This window comes from Ranitomeya imitator, chromosome 6, assembly GCF_032444005.1.
Source record: "Ranitomeya imitator isolate aRanImi1 chromosome 6, aRanImi1.pri, whole genome shotgun sequence".
Lineage (NCBI taxonomy): Eukaryota > Metazoa > Chordata > Amphibia > Anura > Dendrobatidae > Ranitomeya > Ranitomeya imitator.
Window position 1 is genome coordinate 31,963,190 of NC_091287.1, and position 23,276 is coordinate 31,986,465.

Consider the following 23,276-nt stretch of genomic DNA (forward strand, 5'->3'; position numbering starts at 1 on the left):
TTTTTTTAGTATCAACCGAGGATCCAAAAATCTAGTTGGTTTCTGCACCTCAACAGGCCCAGCTCTAAGCTACCTATATACTTGTAAGCATGGATTGTATTTGAAAATTAATGTGGACCACCCAAGGTTTTAAAACAGCATGTCAGTCCAGCCATCACTCTGTGATGATGGTTTAGCGGCTGGCCAAGCAGCGGTAGAAGAAGCTGTCAATCAATAGGAAGATTGTGCGGTCTGTGGCGCACACGTCCATATAGCACACTCATCTGAACGAGTGCTTCTGCATCGTGAGCCTATGCAACAGCCGAAGCGGGTATGATGCAAGGCATGGTATAGTGTAATACACATTGCAGTTGCTGAAGAACCTCTTTGATAAAAAAAAGAGCACTGCTTGTCAGCAGTTTACACAGGAGAAACTTCTAAAGCAATCTGCATCTAATTGCCTCTGCAAAAATATGCGGCGCCAATAGTTACACGAATATTATTTACAGACCCATCGGCTGCAGACTTCTATTAACATGTATTTAATAGATGTCCTATGGAGCAACTCCAAAATTAAAAAGCAAATGTGCCAGACAACTTGCTGCAGCTCGTATCCAGTGTCGGGTCATGAAAAAATGACATCATGATAAAAGAAGAAAAAAACTACCGATCCGCTGCACTGATTTCACAAGGAGGATTTGTGCTTCTCTTACATGTAATTGTCCAAATTCCTTGTTTGTTTGTCACTACGAGTTAATTCTAAAGCTTCTCTTTTTTACACCGCTGTCACTTTACTACCGAGCCGTTGCAGGACAGAGGGTATATACCGCTGCCGCAATACCGGTTCCATCCCTGCATCCGATCGGCTTCTGCAGCCATATTGTGGCTGGATTATGGCTTAAGACTCCTGCAGAGAAGCCGAATCCTTCCAATTTTACACGACTGACCCTGCACGTATCAGGATCACAGAATCTTCTTCATCCGCAAAGTCCAGACATAATTATAAGTGATTGCCGACAACATCCTTGATATTGATTGCCGGGGTGGGGCCGACGTGAGTCCAGATATATCCTCTCTCAGGCCGGGTGGGTAACGTGGGGAATGGCGATGATCGGGGCTTGAAGTATTCAGATGGGGCATGACACACAAAGTCCAAACAGTCCATTTTCCGAGGAAGATCTTCATCCGGACCTTATATGAAAAGAAAAAAAAAAAAAAGGGGAACAAACACGATTAGTCACTGACTAGAGATTATCGTCTCTATCCCACCATTATGTCCGTTTATCAGTCTGATTAAGGTTGCAATATGTTATGGCAAATAAATAATACTGTTACCTATGATGTAAGTCGCTGGATCAAAGCCATCTTTAGGGCTACAGCCTGTAGGGATCAGCCACGACAGGGCCGCGCTCTTCTCACAGTACTGATCCTGAACAAAGCCCCTGATTTGCGCATAATATGTTTTACCGTCATCATCATCCACGACCGCAACCACGTCACCTATCTGATAATACAGACCCTGGGGAAAAGGAGCAAAGAGAGGTCATGTAATAGATGAAATCTTAATGGTTTCCCCAATACTGAGCTTATTGTTGGAATACACCCGAAAACAAGCCTGTGTGACGTGGAGAGGCAGTCTCCTGTAAAGCAACTAGTGTGACCCCTTCTGTACTTTACAGACATCACTGCACATAAACACAAGGTCAAGTCATAAACAGAGAGCAACTGTATAAAGGATTAAAAGGGTGATGTGCACTAATGGATACCCCTGAAGACCCCCGAGGTGCATCATAACATTAAAAAACTGCTATACTTATCTCCCAAACCAGCGCTGGTCCGCCAATCTCAGCGCCGGGTCTGGTCTGCAATCTGATGTCAACAGTGTATTCAGCTGCAGCTTTCAGTTTTTTCTGAACGGATCAGCAGCCGCTGATCGGCTGCAGCAGTCACCTAACAATGTTTATGGCAGGTTACCGATGGGGGACATGGCACTGAAATTGAAAGAGCACCGGCAGTTTCGGTAGTAAGTATAGCATGTTTTTTTTTATGCACCTTGGGTCAATTCAGAAGTGGACAGCCCCTTAAAGAACTTATAGCAGCAATCAATCTTAAAAGGAATCTGTCACCAGGTATGGCCGATACGAGTTACACCCACCGCTTTTAATGGCTTATCTACAGCATTGTTTGGAGGAAGCAGATTTTATTCTAACTATATGGTGTCCAGTAGCTGAAGCTTATGTAATGTACTTAAAGGGAACCTGTCACCCCCAAAATCGATGGTGAGGTAAGCTCACCTTCATCATGGGCTTATATACAGCATTCTGTAATGCTGTAGATAAGCCCCCGATGTTACCTGAAAGAGGAGAAAAAGAGGTTACATTATACTCACCCAGGGGCGGTCCCGCTGCCGGCCGGTCAAATGGGTGTCTCAGGTCCGCTCCGGCACCTCCTATCTTCATTCCATGACATCCTCTTCTGGTCTTCAAGCTGCGGCTCCGGCGCAGGCGCACTTTGTCTGCCCTGTTGAGGGCAGAGCAAAGTACTGCAGTGCGCAGGGCCTCTCTGACCTTTCCCGGCGCCTGCGCACTGCAGTACTTTGCTCTGCCCTCAACAGGGCAGAGAAAGTATGCCTGCGCCGGAGCCGCAGCCTGAAGACCAGAAGTGGACGTCATGGAATGAAGATGGGAGGCGCTGTTCCAGACCTGAGACGCCCATCGGAGCAGGACCGCCCCTGGGTGAGCATAATCTAACCTCTTTTTCTCCTCTTTCAGGTAACATCGGTGGCTTATCTACAGCATTACAGAATGCTGTAGATAAGCCCCTTATGACGGTGAGCTTACCTCACCATCGATTTTGGGGGTGACAGGTTCCCTTTAAAAAAAAAAAAAAAAGATATTGGCACATACCAGATTGTTTCCTCTACAGAATGACGTACCTTGTGGAAGATGGAGTCAGAAGTCACTATTGTGGATACAGATTCTGGAGCTTTAATAGGCTACAAAAAAAAAAAAAAACAAGATAAAAACTATAACTGGAAATAATATTTTAATTCTGTTCCAGGATTCCGTGAAAATCCAAATAATCAAATACATGAATGACAGCGAGACACAAACGTATCACCCACGATTAACGCTCAGTTTAAGAAAGTTTTAGCCTAAGTTTTTTTTTTTTTTTTTAGCAAAATACTTCTAAAATTCTGGACGGATTAATTTTATGATACACTGATGGAGCTGCTCTGATACCATCGCTGCAAATATTATTAATAGACGGAAATGATAGAATTCGCACAAAGACAAATCCTTGCACATTGAGTTCCGCTTCCATATAACCGGGAAGGTTCCTTATGTCATGGACTTACGTTTTTTAGCTTAAATATATGTCGCCTCCCTTTCCCCTTGGTTGAGACCTTCTTTTCTACGGCAGGAGCAGACTTGTACTTCGTGTTCCTCAGTCTGGCCGATCGTCTGTGGATCTCCTGTTTGGACTAAGGGAGAATACAGGAGGGACATAAGAAAAGAAACAGGTCACAGCTCCTGCCCAAATAAGCCAAAAATCTCATTAAGGAGGTTTTTCAGGTTCAAGGTTATAGGTCTAATATGGTAAGATTCAATGTAACAAATTGTACTGAAAAAAATGTGGTGAAAAAGCAGGAAAAAAAACAAACAAAACAAAACCAGCAATTCTGTCATTAGTTTGTGTTTTTATTTTTGATATTTTTTATAGCATTTATTGTACGTTAAAAGCGACCTGGCAACAGGATTCTCCAGGTCATTATGATTACAGCGATGCCAAAAAAAAAAAAAAAAAAAAAAAAATTATATGTTTACTTCAATTTTGGAATGGAAAAAATAAACTGAAAATTTTGGGGCTGCTCCTTCATGCAGCTGTTGCCATCTCTTACCTGTTTACTGCTGCCTCCGTTGCTTTGCTGAGCAGTTGAAGTACTGGCAAAACTTGTCCCAGTGCTGCTGGTCGGGGCACCTCCGGTGTAATTGCCGCCCCCGGTGCCACCTTTGCCGGTGCAGCTGTTGCACAGAATCTCCCCCTGGCTTCCTTTCTTCCACATGGAGGAGGAGGTGGTCTTGCACATGCTGCATGTCGGCTTCACTCCAAGAGGCATCTGCAATAAAATGGCAAAATACCAACAGTAACTACATACACATAGTATACAGCAGAATCTGAGGTGGGCTCTTTAATTACCGCACCCACATGCTGCTCCTTAAATGTATTGTGCCGGCAGGGATAGATAAAAAAGCTGCCACTATACAATAGACTGCCCTCACTGATACACAGACTTGTTTTGGTGTATCACAATGAACTGATCAAGACAAGGGGGAAATGTGCAGAAAGCTCGGAGCGGACAGCGACCATATGATGTACTAATGGAGCAGCCAGCGGTGATCAGCACTACTGCACCGATATACAAGACCAGCGCCATAGCTCTGATGTGTCACAAAAAAAACCTCTGGAGGGTCTTGAATGATGTAATTATAAATGTTTCTCACATAATTAGAATATCATCAAAAAGTTGATTTATTTCAGTTCTTCAATACAAAAAGTGAAACTCATATATAGAGTCATTACAAACAGAGTGATCTATTTCACGTGTTTATTTCTGTTAATGTTGATGATTATGGCTTACAGCCAATATAAAAACACAAAAGTCATTATCTCAGTAAATTAGAATACTTTATAACACAAGCTTGGAAAAATGATATTAAAATCTGAAATGTTGGCCTACTGAAATGTATGTTCAGTAAATGCACTCAGTACTTGGTCGGGGCTCCTTTTGCATAAATTACTGCATCGCTGCGGTGTGGCATGGAGGAGATCAGCCTGTGGCGCTGCTGAGGGGTTATGGAAGCCCAGGTTGCTTTGATAGCAGCCTTCGGCTCGTCTGCATTGTTGGGTCTGGAGTCTCTCATCTTCTTCATGACAATACCCCTTAGTTTATCTATGGGGTTAAGGTCAGGGGAGTTTGCTGCCAATCAAGCACAGTGATACTGTTGTCTGTAAACCAGGTATTGGTACTTTTGGCCGTGTGGACAGGTGCCAAGTCCTGCTGGAGAATGATATTACCATCTCCAAAGTGCTCAAAAATTTCCTGGTAGACGGCTGCACTGACTTGGTCTTGATAAAACACAGTGGACCTACCCCAGCAGATGACATGGCTCCCCAAACCATCACTGATTGTGGAGACTTCACACTAGACCTCCAGCAGCTTGGATTGTGGTCTCTCCACTCTTCCTCCAGACTCTGGGACCTTGATTTCCAAATGAAATGAAACATTTACTTTCATCTGAAAACAACACCTTGGACCACTGACAACAGTCCAGTTCTTTTTCTCCTTGGTCCAGGTAAGACGCTTCTGGCGTTGTCTATTGGTAATTAGTGGCTTGACACAAGGAATGTGACACTTGTAGCCCATGTCCTGGAGACGTCTGTGTGTGGTGGCTCTTGAAGCAATGACTCCAGCAGCAGTCCACTCCTTGTGAATCTCCCCTAAATAATTGAATAGCCTTTTTCTTAACAATCCTCTCAAGGCTGTGCTTATCCCGGTTGCTTGTGCACCTTTTTCTACCACACTTTTCCTTCCGCTCAACTTTTCATTAATATGCTTGGATACAGCACTCTGTGAACAGCCGGCTTCTTTACCAATGACCTTTTGTGGCTTACCCTCCTTGTGGAGTGTGTCAGTGACGCCTTCTGGACATCTGTCAAGGCAGCAGTCTTCCCCATGATTGTGGAGCTACTGAAAGACTAAAGGCACCTTCACACTCAGCAACTTTACAACGAGAACGACAACGATCCGTGACGTTGCAGTGTCCTGTATAGCGATCTCGTTGTGTTTGACACGCAGCAGCGATCTGGATCCCGCTGTGACATCGCTGGTCGTAGCTAGAAGTCCAGAACTTTATTTGGTCGTCAGGTCGGCGTGTATCGTCATGTTTGACAGCAAAAAGCAACGATGCCAGCAACGTTTTACATGGAGCGAGAATGATAAGTGAGTCGCCATTACGTCACTGGATCGCTCCTGCATCGTTCTGGAGCTGCAGTGTTTGACGTCTCTACAGCGACCTAAACAGCGACGCTCCAGCGATCGGCTCATTGTCTATATCGCTGCAGCGTCGCTGAGTGTGACGGTACCTTAAGGGATCTTTATAAACGATTAGGAAGTGTTACTGAGATAATGACACTTGGGTTTTCATTGGCTGTAAGCCATAATCATCAACATTAACAGAAATAAACACTTCAAATAGATCACTTTGTGTGTAATGACTCTATATAAAGTATTCGGCTTCCTGGAACTCTTCAACCTTTTCCCACATATCAGGCTTCAAACAAAGATACCAAATGTAAATTTTTGGTGAAGAATCAACAACAAGTGGAACACAATTGTGAAGTTGAACAAAATTTATTGGTTATTTTAAATTTTTGCAGAAATTAAAAACTGAAAAGTGGGGCATGCAATATTATTCGGCTCCTTTAACTTAATACTTTGTTGCGCCAACTTTTGCTGCGATTACAGCTGCAGTCGCTTGGGGTATGTCTCTATCAGTTTTGTACATTGAGAGACTGACATTCTTGCCCGTTCTTCCTTGGCAAACAGCTCGAGCTCAGTGAGGTTTGATGGAGATCGTTTGTGAACAGCAGTTTTCAGCTCTTTCCACAGAGTCTCGATTGGATTGAGGTCTGGACTGTGACTTGGCCATTCTAACACCTGGATACGTTTGTGAACCATTCCATTGTAGATTTTGCTTTATGTTTGGGATCATTGTCTTGTTGGAAGACAAATCTCCGTCCCAGTCTCAGGTCTTTTGCAGACTCCAACAGGTTTTCTTCAAGAATGGTCCTGTATTTGGCTCCATCCATCTTCCCATCAATTTTAACAATTTCCCTGTCTCTGCTGAAGAAAAGCAGGCCCAAACCATGATGCTGCCACCACCATGTTTGACTGTGGGGATGGTGTGTTCAGGGTGATGAGCTGTGTTGCCTTTACTGTTGTGAATTCTGTGGCAGAGTTCACTCCTGTGGTCACAAGTGGTACTTCGGCTGATTCTCTCTGGGAGCTTCTGTTTGTGGAGGGAAGTGGTACTGCAGCTTCTGAGTTTCCTCCCTCAGGTGATCTGGTGAGGTCGTTAGCTGCTTCTCTACTTAACTCCACCTAATGCTTTGATTCATGCTTCCTGTCAATGTTCCAGTGTTGGACTTGTGTTTCTCTGGATCATCCCTGTGGCCTGCTGCTCTGCATAGCTAAGTGCTTCTTTGCTGTTTGTTGCTATTTTTTCTGTCCAGCTTGTCTATTTGTTTTGCTGGAAGCTCTGGGACGCAAGGGGTGTACCTCCGTGCCGTTAGTTCGGTACGGAGGGTCTTTTTGCCCCCTTTGCGTGGTTTTCTTTAGGGTTTTGTGTAGACCGCAAAGTTATCTTTCCTATCCTCGTTCTGTCTAGAATATCGGGCCTCACTTTGCTGAATCTATTTCATCCCTACGTTTGTCTTTTCATCTTACTCACAGTCATTATATGTGGGGGGCTGCCTTTTCCTTTGGGGTATTTCTCTGAGGCAAGGTAGGCTTATTTTTCTATCTTCAGGCTAGTTAGTTTCTCAGGCTGTGCCAAGTTGCATAGGGAGCGTTAGGCGCAATCCACAGCTGCCTCTAGTTGTGTTTGGAGAGGATTAGGAATTGCGGTCTACAGAGTTCCCACGTCTCAGAGCTCGTTCTGTTATTTTGGGTTGTTGTCAGATCACTGTGTGTGCTCTGATCGCTATGTACATTGTGTTACTGAATTGCTTATCATAACAGTACAGGAAGCCAAAAATACTAATGTTTCTCAATAGAGGGAAAAAAGAAGTTCTGAGACCATTTTTTTTTTTCTTTGCACTGTGTTTTGTCTTTTTTTTCCCCTAGACATTTGGGTGGTTCAGGACACAGGTGTGGACATGGATATTCAGGGTCTGTGCTCTTCAATGGATAATCTCGTTATAAATGTACAAAAGATTCAAGACTTGGTGGTTCAGAAGCCTATGTTAGAACCAAAAATTCCTATTCCTGATTTGTTTTTTGGTGATAGAGTCAAGTTTATGAATTTCAAAAATAATTGCAAGCTGTTTTTGGCCTTGAAACCTCACTCCTCTGGTGACCCAGCTCAACAAGTGAGAATTATTATTTCTTTTTTGCGTGGGGACCCTCAGGACTGGGCATTTTCTCTTGCACCAGGAGATCCTGCATTGGGTAATATTGATGCGTTTTTCCTGGCGCTCGGATTGCTGTACGATGAGCCTAATTCAGTGGATCAGGCAGAGAAAAATTTGCTGGCTTTGTGTCAGGGTCAGGATGAGATAGAGGTATATTGTCAGAAATTTAGAAAGTGGTCTGTACTCAATGGAATGAAGCTGCGCTGGCAGCGATTTTCAGAAAGGGTCTCTCTGAAGCCCTTAAAGATGTCATGGTGGGATTTCCTATGCCTGATGGTCTGAATGAATCTATGTCTTTGGCCATTCAGATCGGTCGACGCTTGCGTGAGCGTAAAGCTGTGCACCATTTGGCGGTATTACCTGAGATTAAATCTAAGCCTATGCAGTGCGATAGGACTTTGTCCAGAGTTGAACGGCATGAACACAGACGTCTGAATGGTCTGTGTTTCTACTGTGGTGATTCCACTCATGCCATTTCTGATTGTCCTAAGCGCTCTAAGCGGTTCGCTTTGGTACAGTACAGTCAAAATTTCTTCTGTCCGTTACCTTGATCTGCTCTTTGTCATCATATTCTGTCATGGCATTTGTGGATTCAGGCGCTGCCCTGAATTTGATGGACTTGGAGTATGCTAAGCGTTGTGAGTTTTTCTTGGAGCCTTTGCAGTGTCCTATTCCATTAAGAGGAATTGATGCTACACCTTTGGCCAAGAATAAGCCTCAGTACTGGACCCAGCTGACCATGTGCATGGCTCCTGCACATCAGGAGGATATTCGCTTTCTGGTGTTGCATAATCTGCATGATGTGGTCGTGTTGGGGTTGCCATGGCTACAAGTCCATAATCCAGTATTAGATTGGAAATCCATGTCGGTGTCCAGCTGGGGTTGTCAGGTGGTACATGGTGATGTTCCATTTCTGTCAATTTCCTCATCCACCCCTTCTGAGGTCCCAGAGTTCTTGTCTGATTATCGGGATGTATTTGATGAGCCCAAGTCCGATACCCTACCTCCGCATAGGGATTGTGATTGTGCTATCAATTTGATTCCTGGTAGTAAATTCCCAAAAGGTCGATTGTTTAATTTATCCGTACCTGAGCACGCCGCTATGCGCAGTTATGTGAAGGAATCCCTGGAGAAAGGGCATATTCGCCCATCATCGTCGCCATTAGGAGCAGGGTTCTTTTTTGTAGCCAAGAAGGATGGTTCGCTGAGACCTTGTATAGATTACCGCCTTTTAAATAAGATCACGGTTAAATTTCAGTACCCCTTGCCATTGTTATCTGACCTGTTTGCTCGGATTAAGGGGGCTAGTTGGTTCACAAAGATAGATCTTCGTGGTGCGTATAATCTGGTGCGAATTAAGCAAGGCGATGAATGGAAAACTGCATTTAATACGCCCGAAGATCATTTTGAGTATCTAGTGATGCCGTTCGGACTTGCCAATGCTCCATCAGTGTTTCAGTCCTTTATGCATGACATCTTCCGAGAGTACCTGGATAAATTCCTGATTGTGTACTTGGATGACATTTTGATCTTCTCGGATGACTGGGAGTCTCATGTGAAACAGGTCAGAACGGTTTTTCAGATCCTGCGTGCTAATTCTTTGTTTGTGAAGGGATCAAAGTGTCTCTTTGGTGTGCAGAAGGTTTCATTTTTGGGGTTCATCTTTTCCCCTTCTACTATCGAGATGGATCCTGTTAAGGTCCAGGCCATCCATGATTGGACTCAGCCGACATCTCTGAAAAGTCTGCAAAAGTTCCTGGGCTTTGCTAATTTTAATCGTCGCTTCATCTGCAATTTCTCTAGTATTGCTAAACCATTGACCGATTTGACCAAGAAGGGTGCTGATTTGGTCAATTGGTCTTCTGCTGCTGTGGAAGCTTTTCAAGAGTTGAAGCGTCGTTTTTGTTCTGCCCCTGTGTTGTCAACCAGATGTTTCTCTTCCGTTCCAGGTCGAGGTTGATGCTTCTGAGATTGGAGCAGGGGCTGTTTTGTCGCAGAGAGGTTCTGATTGCTCAGTGATGAAACCATGCGCTTTCTTTTCCAGGAAGTTTTGGCCTGCTGAGCGAAATTATGATGTGGGCAACCGAGAGTTGCTGGCCATGAAGTGGGCATTCGAGGAGTGGCGTCATTGGCTTGAAGGAGCTAAGCATCGCGTGGTGGTATTGACTGATCATAAGAACTTGACTTATCTCGAGTCTGCCAAGCGCTTGAATCCTAGACAAGCTCGTTGGTCGTTGTTTTTTGCCCGTTTTGACTTTGTGATTTCGTACCTTCCGGGCTCTAAAAATGTGAAGGCGGATGCTCTGTCTAGGAGTTTTGTGCCCGACTCTCCGGGTTTATCTGAGCCGGCGGGTATCCTCAAGGAAGGAGTAATTGTGTCTGCCATCTCCCCTGATTTGCGGCGGGTGCTGCAAAAATTTCAGGCTAATAAACCTGATCGTTGCCCAGCGGAGAAACTGTTTGTCCCTGATAGGTGGACGAATAGAGTTATCTCTGAACTTCATTGTTCGGTGTTGGCTGGTCATCCTGGAATCTTTGGTACCAGAGAGTTAGTGGCTAGATCCTTTTGGTGGCCGTCTCTGTCGCGGAATGTGCGTACTTTTGTGCAGTCCTGTGGGATTTGTGCTCGGGCTAAGCCCTGCTGTTCTCGTGCCAGTGGGTTGCTTTTGCCCTTGCCGGTCCCGAAGAGGCCTTGGACACATATCTCTATGGATTTTATTTCTGACCTTCCCGTTTCTCAAAAGATGTCAGTCATTTGGGTGGTCTGTGATCGTTTTTCTAAGATGGTCCATCTGGTACCCTTGTCTAAATTGCCTTTCTCCTCTGATTTGGTGGCTTTGTTCTTCCAGCATGTGGTTTGTTTACATGGCATTCCAGAGAATATTGTTTCTGACAGAGGTTCCCAGTTTGTTTCGAGGTTTTGGTGAGCCTTTTGTGGTAGGATGGGCATTGACTTGTCTTTTTCCTCGGCTTTCCATCCTCAGACTAATGGCCAGACCGAGCGAACCAATCAGACCTTGGAAACATATCTGAGATGCTTTGTTTCTGCTGATCAGGATGACTGGGTGTCCTTTTTGCCCTTGGCTGAGTTCGCCCTTAATAATCGGGCCAGCTCGGCTACCCTGGTTCCACCGTTTTTCTGCAATTCTGGGTTCCATTCTCGTTTCTCTTCAGGACAGGTTGAGTCTTCGGACTGTCCTGGTGTGGATACTGTGGTGGACAGGTTGCAGCAGATTTGGACTCAGGTAGTGGACAATTTGACCTTGTCCCAGGAGAAGGCTCAACTTTTTGCTAATCGCAGACGCCGTGTGGGTCCCCGACTTCGTGTTGGGGATCTGGTTTGGTTATCTTCTCGTCATATTCCTATGAAGGTTTCCTCTCCTAAGTTTAAACCTCGTTTTATTGGTCCGTATAGGATTTCTGAGGTTCTTAATCCTGTGTCTTTTCGTCTGACCCTCCCAGATTCTTTTTCAATACATAACGTATTCCATAGGTCATTGTTGCGGAGATACTTGGCACCTATGGTTCCATCTGTTGACCCTCCTGCCCCGGTTTTGGTGGAGGGGGAATTGGAGTATATTGTGGAGAAGATTTTGGATTCTCGTGTTTCAAGACGGAAACTCCAGTATCTGGTTAAATGGAAGGGTTATGGGGGGCGTGGCCTGGCAGGCGATGTGAACAGACGTGCAACAGAGCTCTCCCGCTTCATTATCTCTGTATTAACCCCTTAGAGGCGCCGCCGAACGCAAATCATACTCTCAGGAGTGCACATAGTCTCGGGGAGCGAGGTGTGACCCGAAGGAGCGGAATCTTATCTGAGGATGACACGCAGGAGACAGAAGGAGCTGACAGCTGCGGGAAGCTCACAGGCCCAAGATGGCGCTGAGACTGCAGAGGAGGCGGCGAGGGCAAGCGCTGCTTATCAGAGGAAGATGGATGTGATTGCTAAGTTGGAGCGATTTGCCAGGTCAGAGGAGGCTGTAAATCTGCAGTCAGAGGCTGGAGGTGTGAAGTCTGGAGCAGCTGGTGCCCCCGGAGAACAGCAGGAAGGAGGGGCTCAGCTACAGTGCAGTGGGTCAGACCAGGGATCTCCTACAAGGGCCGCAGGAGCTGTTCTGCCTGCACAGTCTGACATGCCAGAAATGGAGGAGCCGACTCTGAAGGACATATTTTCAGTGGTGATGTACTGTAAGTCTGCCCTGGGGGCTCTAAACCTACGAGCGGATGAATTAAAGGGAGAGATGGTCGCTTTAAACTCTGCTATGCGTAAAGTTGAAAAGAGAGTGGAAAAGGTGGAAGAAAGGGTTGGGAGTGCAGAAGATCGGATTGGTGAATTGTTAAACAGGGAAAAAAAGTATATCCAACGTATTGCTGATCTGGAGTTTAAGACTGATGACCTTGAAAACCGATCCCGCAGGAACAACCTAAGGATTGTGGGGGTCCCAGAAAAGGCGGAAGGGAGCAACCCCACGGCTTATATTGAGGCATGGCTAAAAAACGCTGTGGGTGGAGATGGCCTTACTAAGATGTTTGCCGTTGAAAGAGCGCACCGTGTGCCCACCAGACCCCTCCCCCCCGGCTCGGCCCCAAGAGTTATCTTGGCTAAAATTCTGAACTATCAGGACCGAGACATTTTGTTGAGGAAAGCCAGGAATTGTGATGAGCTGACCATTGATGGTAATCGGGTCTCCCTTTATCCGGATTACTCTGCGGCGGTCCAAAAGCTTCGGATGAAGTTTGGAGAGGTCAAGAGGAGGTTGCGAGACTTAGATGTCCGTTATTCAATGATTTACCCAGCAAAATTAAGGGTGGTGGCTCTGGATCGGGTGCATTTTTTCCAAAATCCAGAGGAGGCGTTACAATGGCTGGATCTCAATACTAAGCATGTCAAAACGGGGCAGACCCGCTGAAACTGATTTAAGTGCTACTGAGGCAATTGTTAACCCTTCACTGTTATGTTTGGTTTGATAGTTAACTGGTACTTATACTGTGACTTTATGGTATATTGATATCATCAGGTTGTGTTCGGCGGCGCAACGGAATTTGCATTTTGGCTATGGTGGGCGGGGGAGCTGAAGAAACGCAGAGTTTTTATCGTTAGGCTGTGAAACAGCGTTCCCAGATCTCAAATTGAGAGGGAGAGTTTATTTTGATATTCTAAGAGTAGAGAGGAGTTGGGTGGGCTTAAGAGAGGGGAGAGATGGAGAGTTATTTCAGTTGGGAATTGGGGATGGGGGGGAGGAGGGAGGGGGTGGGAGTTGGGGTTGAGACCTTAGGGAGCTTGAACTCATTCATTGTTTCTATAAGCTACAATGGGTGGGGAGGTTAAAATCCTAAGTTGGAATGTTAGGGGCCTTGCAAATGCTACTAAAAGAACAGCTATTTTCCAATATGTACTGAAACAGAGGCCTTCAGTGATATGTCTGCAGGAAACTCACCTAGTGAAGGAAAAGGTGGCTATTCTACAGAAGAGATGGGTGAGAAAGGCGTATCACTCACTGTTCTCAAATTATGCCAGAGGTGTGTCAATTTTGATACACGTTAGTGTTCCGTTTGAAGAGATTGAGGTAACCACCGATAAAGACGGCCAATTTGTGTTTTTAGTATGCAAGATATTTAACAGGTTAATTTGTATTGTGTCAATTTATATTCCACCACCATATTCCAAGAAAAAGATACAGGAGATTCTGGAAATTATGGGTAGGTGGGATGGGGTGCCCCTCCTTATAGTGGGGGATGTGAACAATATATCTAATGATCACTGGGACAAGGGTAGACATGCGGAGTTGAGAAGTGAAGGGAACTCTACTCCTTTTGGAAATTATCTAAGAGAAATAGGATGGATAGATTTGTGGCGGGTGCGTAATCCTAGGACATATGCCTACTCATGTTATTCAGCTACATACGGATCTTTATCTCGCATTGATGTGGCTTTGGGAAATGGGGGGGTGAATAATCTAATACATGAGGTGGAGTATAGGCCTAGAGTAATATCGGACCATAGCCCAGTACTGGTCTCGGTACAAATGACTGGGAAGAGTGGTCTGACGGGGTTGGGATGGAAATTTCACCCCTCCTGGCTACAGTATTTGGATATGGAACAGGTGGGAACTGAACTCGGGGAGTTTTTCAGGATTAATGAAGGGAGTGCGGGGAATCTTGTAGTGTGGGACACCATGAAGGCATACCTGAGAGGAATTTTATTCCGGGACATCTCGAGACATAAAACTAAGTCTAAAATTCAAGACAATGCAGTGATGGAGGAACTGAGGGTGGCGGAAGAGACACTGGCCTCTCAGAATTCAAGAGAAGCGCAACTTCGTATGAGGGCGGCTCAGGTAGCGGTCGATGAACTCCATATGCGTAGGGCAGATAGGTTGAGAGCCTTTCAAAAGGAAACATTTTATTCTGAGGGAGAGAAGGTGGGACATTTGCTCTCGGTGGTGGTTTCTGCGCAGCGGGATTCTTCACATGTATACTCCATAAGAACAGAGGAAGGTAAAACGGTTACTCAAGGGGAGGAAATTTTAGACGTTTTTCGGAGATTTTATAGTAAATTATATTCTTCTAGGGTGGATAAAAGTCCTGAGGAAATGAATAGATATCTGAAAGAGGTTGACTTACCCAGACTAGGTAGAGAGGAAAGGGAGTGGATGGATAGACCGCTTGGGGAGGAAGAATTGAAGGCGGCTTTGGCGAATATGGCGGGGGGCAAGGCTCCGGGGACGGACGGTATCCCAGTAGAGGTTTATAAAATTCTTAATGCAGAGTTAATGTCCAAATTGGAGCGAGTGTTCTCTGAGTCATTGGAGAGGGGAGTGCTGCCTCCATCAATGAGAGAGGCCATTGTGGTGGTTATTCCTAAAGCTGATAAAGATCCTCAACAGCCAGAGTCGTATAGACCAATTTCACTTCTAACGGCTGACATAAAGATTTTGGCGAAGGCCCTGGCGAACAGGCTGTCCCAAGTGATCGATAAATTGATTCACCCAGACCAGTCTGGCTTTATGCCCAATAAATCCACGGCAATTAACTTGAGAAGGCTATTTTTAGATATGCAAATTCCTGCAGACAATGCCGGAAAAAGAGTTGTGGTGTCTTTAGATGCCCACAAGGCCTTTGATTGTGTGGAGTGGAGTTACTTGTGGTCGGTACTGGATCGCCTGGGGTTTGGTCCAAAATTCATCTCCTGGGTTAAGTTGCTGTACTCGTTCCCAACGGCAAAAATTAGAGTTAATAATAATTTGTCAGAGAGTTTCCCGCTGTTTAGGGGTACCAGACAGGGGTGTCCGCTGTCCCCGTTGCTCTTCGCTCTGGCCGTGGAGCCGTTAGCGGCTAAAATAAGAGGTGCTCAGGAGGTTAGAGGTTTCATCTATGGTAGGAGGGAAGACAAAATTGCATTATATGCTGACGATATTTTGTTGTTCCTGGAGGATTCTGAAAGGTCCCTGTGCAATGCGGTTGCTTTGATTGAGGAGTTTGGTCGGTTTTCGGGTCTCACAATAAACTGGGATAAGTCTTGTATGTTGTTGATTGAGGGGGACAGTATTGGCAGTGGAGAGAGGGCGATAACCACAAAATTAAAGATTGTTCAAAAATTCAAATATTTGGGTATTCAGATTGCTCTTCCTCTAACTACCTTTGAGGAACTGAATTTAAGTCCATTAATGCAGAAAATTCGTACCAAGATTGCGGCATGGAACAAATTACATTTATCGGTGGTTGGTAGGGTGAACCTCTTAAAGATGATTGTAATGCCACAGTTGTTGTACGTGCTACATAACTCTCCCATTTGGATTACACAATGCAGATTCCGTAAGATTAGGTCTTTGTTTGGGGAATTAATATGGGGAGGAAAGAGTCCTAGGTTTAAACAGGAGATACTTCAGAGGGCCAAAACAGAGGGGGGTCTTGCACTTCCTAATCCATGGCTATACTTCTTAGCAGCACAGTGTCAACATCTCAAAGGATGGGGGGAGGAGGCAGGGAGTGTGCAAATACCTAATAGCTTGAGGTTCTTACTACAGGCAGACGTTTTGAGTGACAGTTTGGAGGGAGGACAATTCAAACAAATGGGTTCACATGGGTGCACTATCAAATTAATTCACAGAGTATGGGAAAAAGTCAAACTCATTAGGGAAGTGAGTGGGTTCACCAGATTCTCGCCTATTTGGGACAACATTTATCTACCGGAATTTAGGCAGAGGGAGGGTTTTCACTTTTGGTCTGCAGCAGGTATTAAACGGCTGGGGCAGCTGATAAGTCAGGGCAGACTTAAAACATTTGAGGAGTTGCAGGAAGAATTTCAGTTGCCACGGTCTGAATTGTTCCAGTATAATCGTATCTCTCATGCTTATCAGGCACAGAATAAAAGGGGAGCCATAGTGGTACAGATTGATCTCATGATCGACTATATCCTTAAGAATAGCTGCACGAAGGGGGCGATTTCAGAAATATATGGGTTTCTACTTTTTTCTTTCCTGGAAAAATATCCCATCCGAGCCAAAGGGAAATGGGAAGCTGAATTGGGAATAATTGACAATGATAGATGGGAGTCGGTCCTAGAATATGTACCCAAGATATCAATGAGTGAACCAGGCAGGCTATCACAGTTATTCGTAATCCATAGGGCCTATAGAACTCCTGACAGGTTGTTCAAGGCTGGGCTTAGGCAGAACTCGGAATGCCCTCGGTGCTCACAATCCCAGGCGGGGATATTGCATATGATGTGGCAGTGCCCTAGACTGTCCTCCTTCTGGATAGTTGTTTTAAATCGTATTGAACTGGTGTATGGATGTTCTGTCCCTAGGGTTCCACTGACTTGCATATTGGGATATGTGGAGGAAATTGTTACGGACAACATGTTTAAAATAGCTATTGCACGATTGTTATTCATTGCTAGGAAATTGATCGCCAAATTTTGGATTAGAGAGGAACCTCCAACAAGAAAAGACTTTCTTAAGCAAGCGGAGCATATACTTACTTTGGAGAAAAGTATCTACACCAAAAGGAATAAGCTGGACATCTTCCACAAGCTGTGGCAACCGTGGATGGACTTGAATTAGGATGATAAATGAGAATATAGGGAACCTAGTATTCAATGGAAATATAACGGATGTTTATTCAAATGTTTGTATGATGATGGGAAGTGGGGTGGCTCTGGCTGAGGTCTCTGGGGTTGGGCGGGGTGGGGGGGCTCTGAGTCGGGGGGAAAAAGTTATCTGTAAATGTTTAATGAAACATTGCCATGAGAATTATTCTGATTGTTTATTCTTTGCGGATAATAAAAATCTATCTGATAAAAAAAAAATGGAAGGGTTATGCTCAGGAAGATAATTCCTGGGTTTTTGCCTCTGATGTCCATGCTCCCGATCTTGTTCGTGCCTTTCATGTGGCTCATCCTGGTCGGCCTGGGGGCTCTGTTGAGGGTTCGGTGACCCCTCCTCAAGGGGGGGGTACTGTTGTGAATTCTGTGGCAGAGTTCACTCCTGTGGTCACAAGTGGTACTTCGGCTGATTCTCTCTGGGAGCTTCCGTTTGTGGAGGGAAGTGGTACTGCAGCTTCTGAGTTTCCTCCCTCAGGTGATCTGGTGAGGTCGTTAGCTGCTTCTCTACTTAACTCCACCTAATGCTTTGATTCATGCTTCCTGTCAATGTTCCAGTGTTGGACTTGTGTTTCTCTGGATCATCCCTGTGGCCTGCTGCTCTGCATAGCTAAGTGCTTCTTTGCTTTTTGTTGCTATTTTTTCTGTCCAGCTTGTCTATTTGTTTTGCTGGAAGCTCTGGGACGCAAGGGGTGTACCTCCGTGCCGTTAGTTCGGTACGGAGGGTCTTTTTGCCCCCTTTGCGTGGTTTTCTTTAGGGTTTTGTGTAGACCGCAAAGTTATCTTTCCTATCCTCGTTCTGTCTAGAATATCGGGCCTCACTTTGCTGAATCTATTTCATCCCTACGTTTGTCTTTTCATCTTACTCACAGTCATTATATGTGGGGGGCTGCCTTTTCCTTTGGGGTATTTCTCTGAGGCAAGGTAGGCTTATTTTTCTATCTTCAGGCTAGTTAGTTTCTCAGGCTGTGCCGAGTTGCATAGGGAGCTTTAGGCGCAATCCACAGCTGCCTCTAGTTGTGTTTGGAGAGGATTAGGAATTGCGGTCTACAGAGTTCCCACGTCTCAGAGCTCGTTCTGTTATTTTGGGTTGTTGTCAGATCACTGTGTGTGCTCCGATCGCTATGTACATTGTGTTCCTGAATTGCTTATCATAACACTTTACGCCAAACATATCGTTTGGCATTGTTACCAAAAAGTTCGATTTTGGTTTCATCTGAGCAGAGCACCTTCTTCCACATGTTTGGTGTGTCTCCCAGGTGGCTTGTTGCAAACTTTTAACAACACTTTTTATGGATATCTTTGAGAAATGGCTTTCTTCTTGCCAGTCTTCCATAAAGGCCAAATTTGTGCAGTGTACGACTGATGTTATCCTATGGACAGACTGTCCCACCTCAGCTGTAGATCTCTGCACTTCATCCAGAGTGATCATGGGCCTCTTGGCTGCATCTCTGATCAGTCTTCTACTTGTTTGAGATGAAAGTTTAGACGGACGGCCGGGTCTTGGTAGATTTGCAGTGGTATAATACTCCTTCCGTTTCAATATGATCGCTTGCATAGTGCTCCTTGGGATGTTTAAAGTTTTGGAAATCATTTTGTATCCAAATCCGGCTTTAAACTTCTCCACAACAGTATCCCGGACCTGCCTGTTGTGTTCCTTGGTCTTCATGATGCTCTCTGTGCTTCACACAGAACCGGTGCATTTATACGGAGACTTGGTTACACACAGGTGGATTATATTTATCATCATTAGGCATTTAGGACAACATTGGATCATTCAGAGATCCACAATGAACTTCTGGAGTGAGTTTGCTGCACTGAACGTGAAGGGGCCGAATAATATTGCACGCCCCACTTTTCAGTTTTTGAATGTACACAAAAATTTAAAATAACCAATAAATTTCGTCACTGCAGTCACTGTGTACATACATTACATTACTGATCCTGAGTTACATCCTGTATTATACTCCAGAGCTGCACTCACTATTCTGCTGGTGCAGTCACGGTGTACATACATTACATTACTGATCCTGAGTTACATCCTGTACTATACCCCAGAGCTGCACTCACTATTATGCTGGTGCATTCACTGTGTACATACATTACATTACTGATCCTGAGTTACATCCTGTATTATACCCCGAGCCGCACTCACTATTCTGCTGGTGCATTCACTGTGTACATACATTACATTACTGATCCTGAGTTACATCCTGCATTATACTGCAGAGCTGCACTCACTATTCTCCTGGTGCAGTCACTGTGTACATACATTACATTACTGATCCTGAGTTACATCCTGTATTATACTGCAGAGCTGCACTCACTATTCTCCTGGTGCAGTCACGGTGTACATACATTACATTACTGATCCTGAGTTACATCCTGTATTATACCCCAGAGCTGCACTCACTATTCTACTGGTGCAGTCACTATGTACATACATTACTGATCCTGAGTTACATCCTGTATTATACCCCAGAGCTGCACTCACTATTCTGCTGGTGCAGTCACTGTGTACATACATTACTGATCCTGAGTTACATCCTGTATCATCATGTGCGGTGGATTGGGAGACTAGTCGTGAGCACTGCAATATTTGTTTTATAACATTTGTTGCTAATTAGTGATGAGCGAATATACTCGTTACTCGAGATTTCCCGAGCACGCTCGTGTGTCCTCCGAGTATTTCTTTTAGTGTTCGGAGATTTGGTTTTCATCATGGCAGCTGAATGATTTACAGCTATTAGCCAGGCTGAGTACATGTGGGGGTTGCTAGGGAATCCCCACATGTACTTATGCTGGCTAACAGATGTAAATCATTCAGCTGAGGCGATAAAAACGAAATCTCCGAGCACTAAAAAAATACTTCGAGGACACACGAGCGTGCTTGGGAAATCTCGAGTAACGAGTATATTCGCTCACCACTATTGCGAATATAAACATATTTTAAACAGTGTTTTGTTCCTTTTGTGGCTTCCCGACATGTAATCACACGTTGGATGCAGGGGGGTATGGGGAGACCTCAGGTGGTGCTGCCAAAACCACCCTGATTCTGTGGCACAGAATCTCCCCCTTTGACTATGTGCACAAGGATTTAAAAAAAAATTTTAGTTGTCAAAAGTGAAGAGGTGACTATTACAAATAACGCTCCAGGGGACGCTCCTTCTTAGGAGTTTACAAGTGTTTATTTCCAATGCGGCCTGCAGCAGAACACCCCCCATATACGGCCTGCAGCAGAACACCCCCCATATACGGCCCGCAGCACAACACCCCCATATACGGCCCGCAGCAGAACACCCCCCATATACGGCCCGCAGCACACACACCCCATATACGGCCCGCACCAGAACACCCCCCATATACGGCCCGCAGCAGAACACCCCCATATACCGCCCTCAGCAGAACACCCCCATATACGGCCTGCAGCAGAACCCCCCCATATACGGCCCGCACCAGAACACCCCCCATATACAGCCCGCAGCAGAACACCCCCATATACCGCCCTCAGCAGAACACCCCCATATACGGCCCGCACCAGAACACCCCCCATATACAGCCCGCAGCACACACACCCCATATACGGCCCGCACCAGAACACCCCCCATATACAGCCCGCAGCAGAACACCCCCATATACCGCCCTCAGCAGAACACCCCCATATACCGCCCTCAGCAGAACACCCCCATATACGGCCCACAGCAGAACACCCCCATATACGGCCCACAGCAGAACACCCCCATATACGGCCCGCAGCAGAACACCCCCCATATACAGCCCGCAGCAGAACACCCCCATATACCGCCCTCAGCAGAACACCCCCATATACGGCCCACAGCAGAACCCCCCCATATACGGCCCACAGCAGAACACCCCCATATACGGCCCGCAGCAGAACACCCCCCATATACGGCCCGCAGCACACACACCCCATATACGGCCCGCACCAGAACACCCCCCATATACAGCCCGCAGCAGAACACCCCCATATACCGCCCTCAGCAGAACCCCCCCATATACGGCCCACAGCAGAACACCCCCATATACGGCCCGCAGCAGAACACCCCCCATATACGGCCCGCAGCACACACACCCCATATACGGCCCGCACCAGAACACCCCCCATATACAGCCCGCAGCAGAACACCCCCATATACCGCCCTCAGCAGAACCCCCCCATATACGGCCCACAGCAGAACACCCCCATATACGGCCCGCAGCAGAACACCCCCCATATACGGCCCGCAGCACACACACCCCATATACGGCCCGCACCAGAACACCCCCCATATACAGCCCGCAGCAGAACACCCCCATATACCGCCCTCAGCAGAACACCCCCATATACCGCCCGCAGCAGAACACCCCCCATATACGGCCTGCAGCAGAACACCCCCCATATACGGCCCGCAGCAGAACACCCCCCATATACGGCCTGCAGCAGAACCCCCCCATATACGGCCCGCAGCACACACACCCCATATATGGCCCGCAGCAGAACACCCCCCATATACGGCCCGCAGCAGAACACCCCCATATACGGCCCGCAGCACACACACCCCATATATGGCCCGCAGCAGAACACCCCCCATATACGGCCCGCAGCAGAACACCCCCCATATACGGCCCGCAGCACAACACCCCCATATACCGCCCGCACCAGAACACCCCCCCCATACACCGCCCTCAGCAGAACACCCCCCATATACCGCCCTCAGCAGAACACCCCCCATATACCGCCCGCACCAGAACACCCCCCATCCCCCATACACCGCCCGCACACACCGGCCCCCGCCAGCAGTGACTGGACCGGGTGACAATAACGCTGCCATGGCCTCATCAGCACACGCGGCTCCATTACTGATAAACAAATAAAAAAAACCTCAAATCTCAGAAGATCCATTTTTTTCACCAGAACATTATGGGAACCGGATGTTATTGGGATTCCACAGCCTGACTGGTGTACGGCTAGTACTACATGTCCCAGCATGCCTGCCGGGCTGAGGGTGCACACACCTCGGGGGTCCTAAGAGGGCGGTCGGAAATCCACCACGGAGACCGGACGGCGGCAGGAGCGGAACTAAGAGGACGCGACCGACAGGGGCGGGACTGCTGGGACCAGTGACGTCACCGGAAGGGGCGGAGCCTCACACAGGGCACACCAGGAAGCAGCTGTGACAGTGTGCAGCGCAGAGCAAGTGTGCAGCGCAGAGCAAGTGTGCAGCGCAGAGCAAGTGTGCAGCGCAGAGCGGAGCCGCAGGATGGAGGGGAAGGCGTGATGTTATTTGTATGGGGCTGCACGTTGTGGCTACCCGGGGAAGGCGCGATGTTATTTGTATGGGGCTGCGCGTTGTGGATACCCGGGGAAGGCGCGATGTTATTTGTATGGGGCTGCACGTTGTGGATACCCGGGGAAGGCGCGATGTTATTTGTATGGGGCTGCACGTTGTGGCTACCCGGGGAAGGCGCGATGTTATTTGTATGGGGCTGCACGTTGTGGATACCCGGGGAAGGCGCGATGTTATTTGTATGGGGCTGCACGTTGTGGATACCCGGGGAAGGCGCGATGTTATTTGTATGGGGCTGCACGTTGTGGATACCCGGGGAAGGCGCGATGTTATTTGTATGGGGCTGCGCGTTGTGGCTACCCGGGGAAGGCGCGATGTTATTTGTATGGGGCTGCGCGTTGTGGCTACCCGGGGAAGGCGCGATGTTATTTGTATGGGGCTGCGCGTTGTGGCTACCCGGGGAAGGCGCAATGTTATTTGTATGGGGCTGCGCGTTGTGGATACCCGGGGAAGGCGCGATGTTATTTGTATGGGGCTGCGCGTTGTGGATACCCGGGGAAGGCGCGATGTTATTTGTATGGGGCTGCGCGTTGTGGCTACCCGGGGAAGGCGCGATGTTATTTGTATGGGGCTGCGCGTTGTGGATACCCGGGGAAGGCGCGATGTTATTTGTATGGGGCTGCGCGTTGTGGCTACCCGGGGAAGGCGCG

At 46.8% G+C, this 23,276-nt stretch overlaps 1 protein-coding gene across 1 annotated transcript; it reads right to left on the minus strand.

Annotated features, from left to right (window-relative positions):
- Nucleotides 1-498: 498 nt before the first annotated feature.
- Nucleotides 499-22,402, minus strand: GATAD1 (GATA zinc finger domain containing 1). The gene is made up of 6 exons (XM_069729398.1): nucleotides 22,295-22,402; nucleotides 3,881-4,099; nucleotides 3,338-3,463; nucleotides 2,915-2,974; nucleotides 1,315-1,498; nucleotides 499-1,170 (listed from the first exon to the last, which is right to left on the minus strand). The coding sequence occupies exons 2-6, from the start codon at nucleotides 4,097-4,099 to the stop codon at nucleotides 980-982; spliced, it is 780 nt and encodes a 259-aa protein (XP_069585499.1). The 5' UTR covers nucleotides 22,295-22,402; the 3' UTR covers nucleotides 499-979.
- Nucleotides 22,403-23,276: the final 874 nt, after the last annotated feature.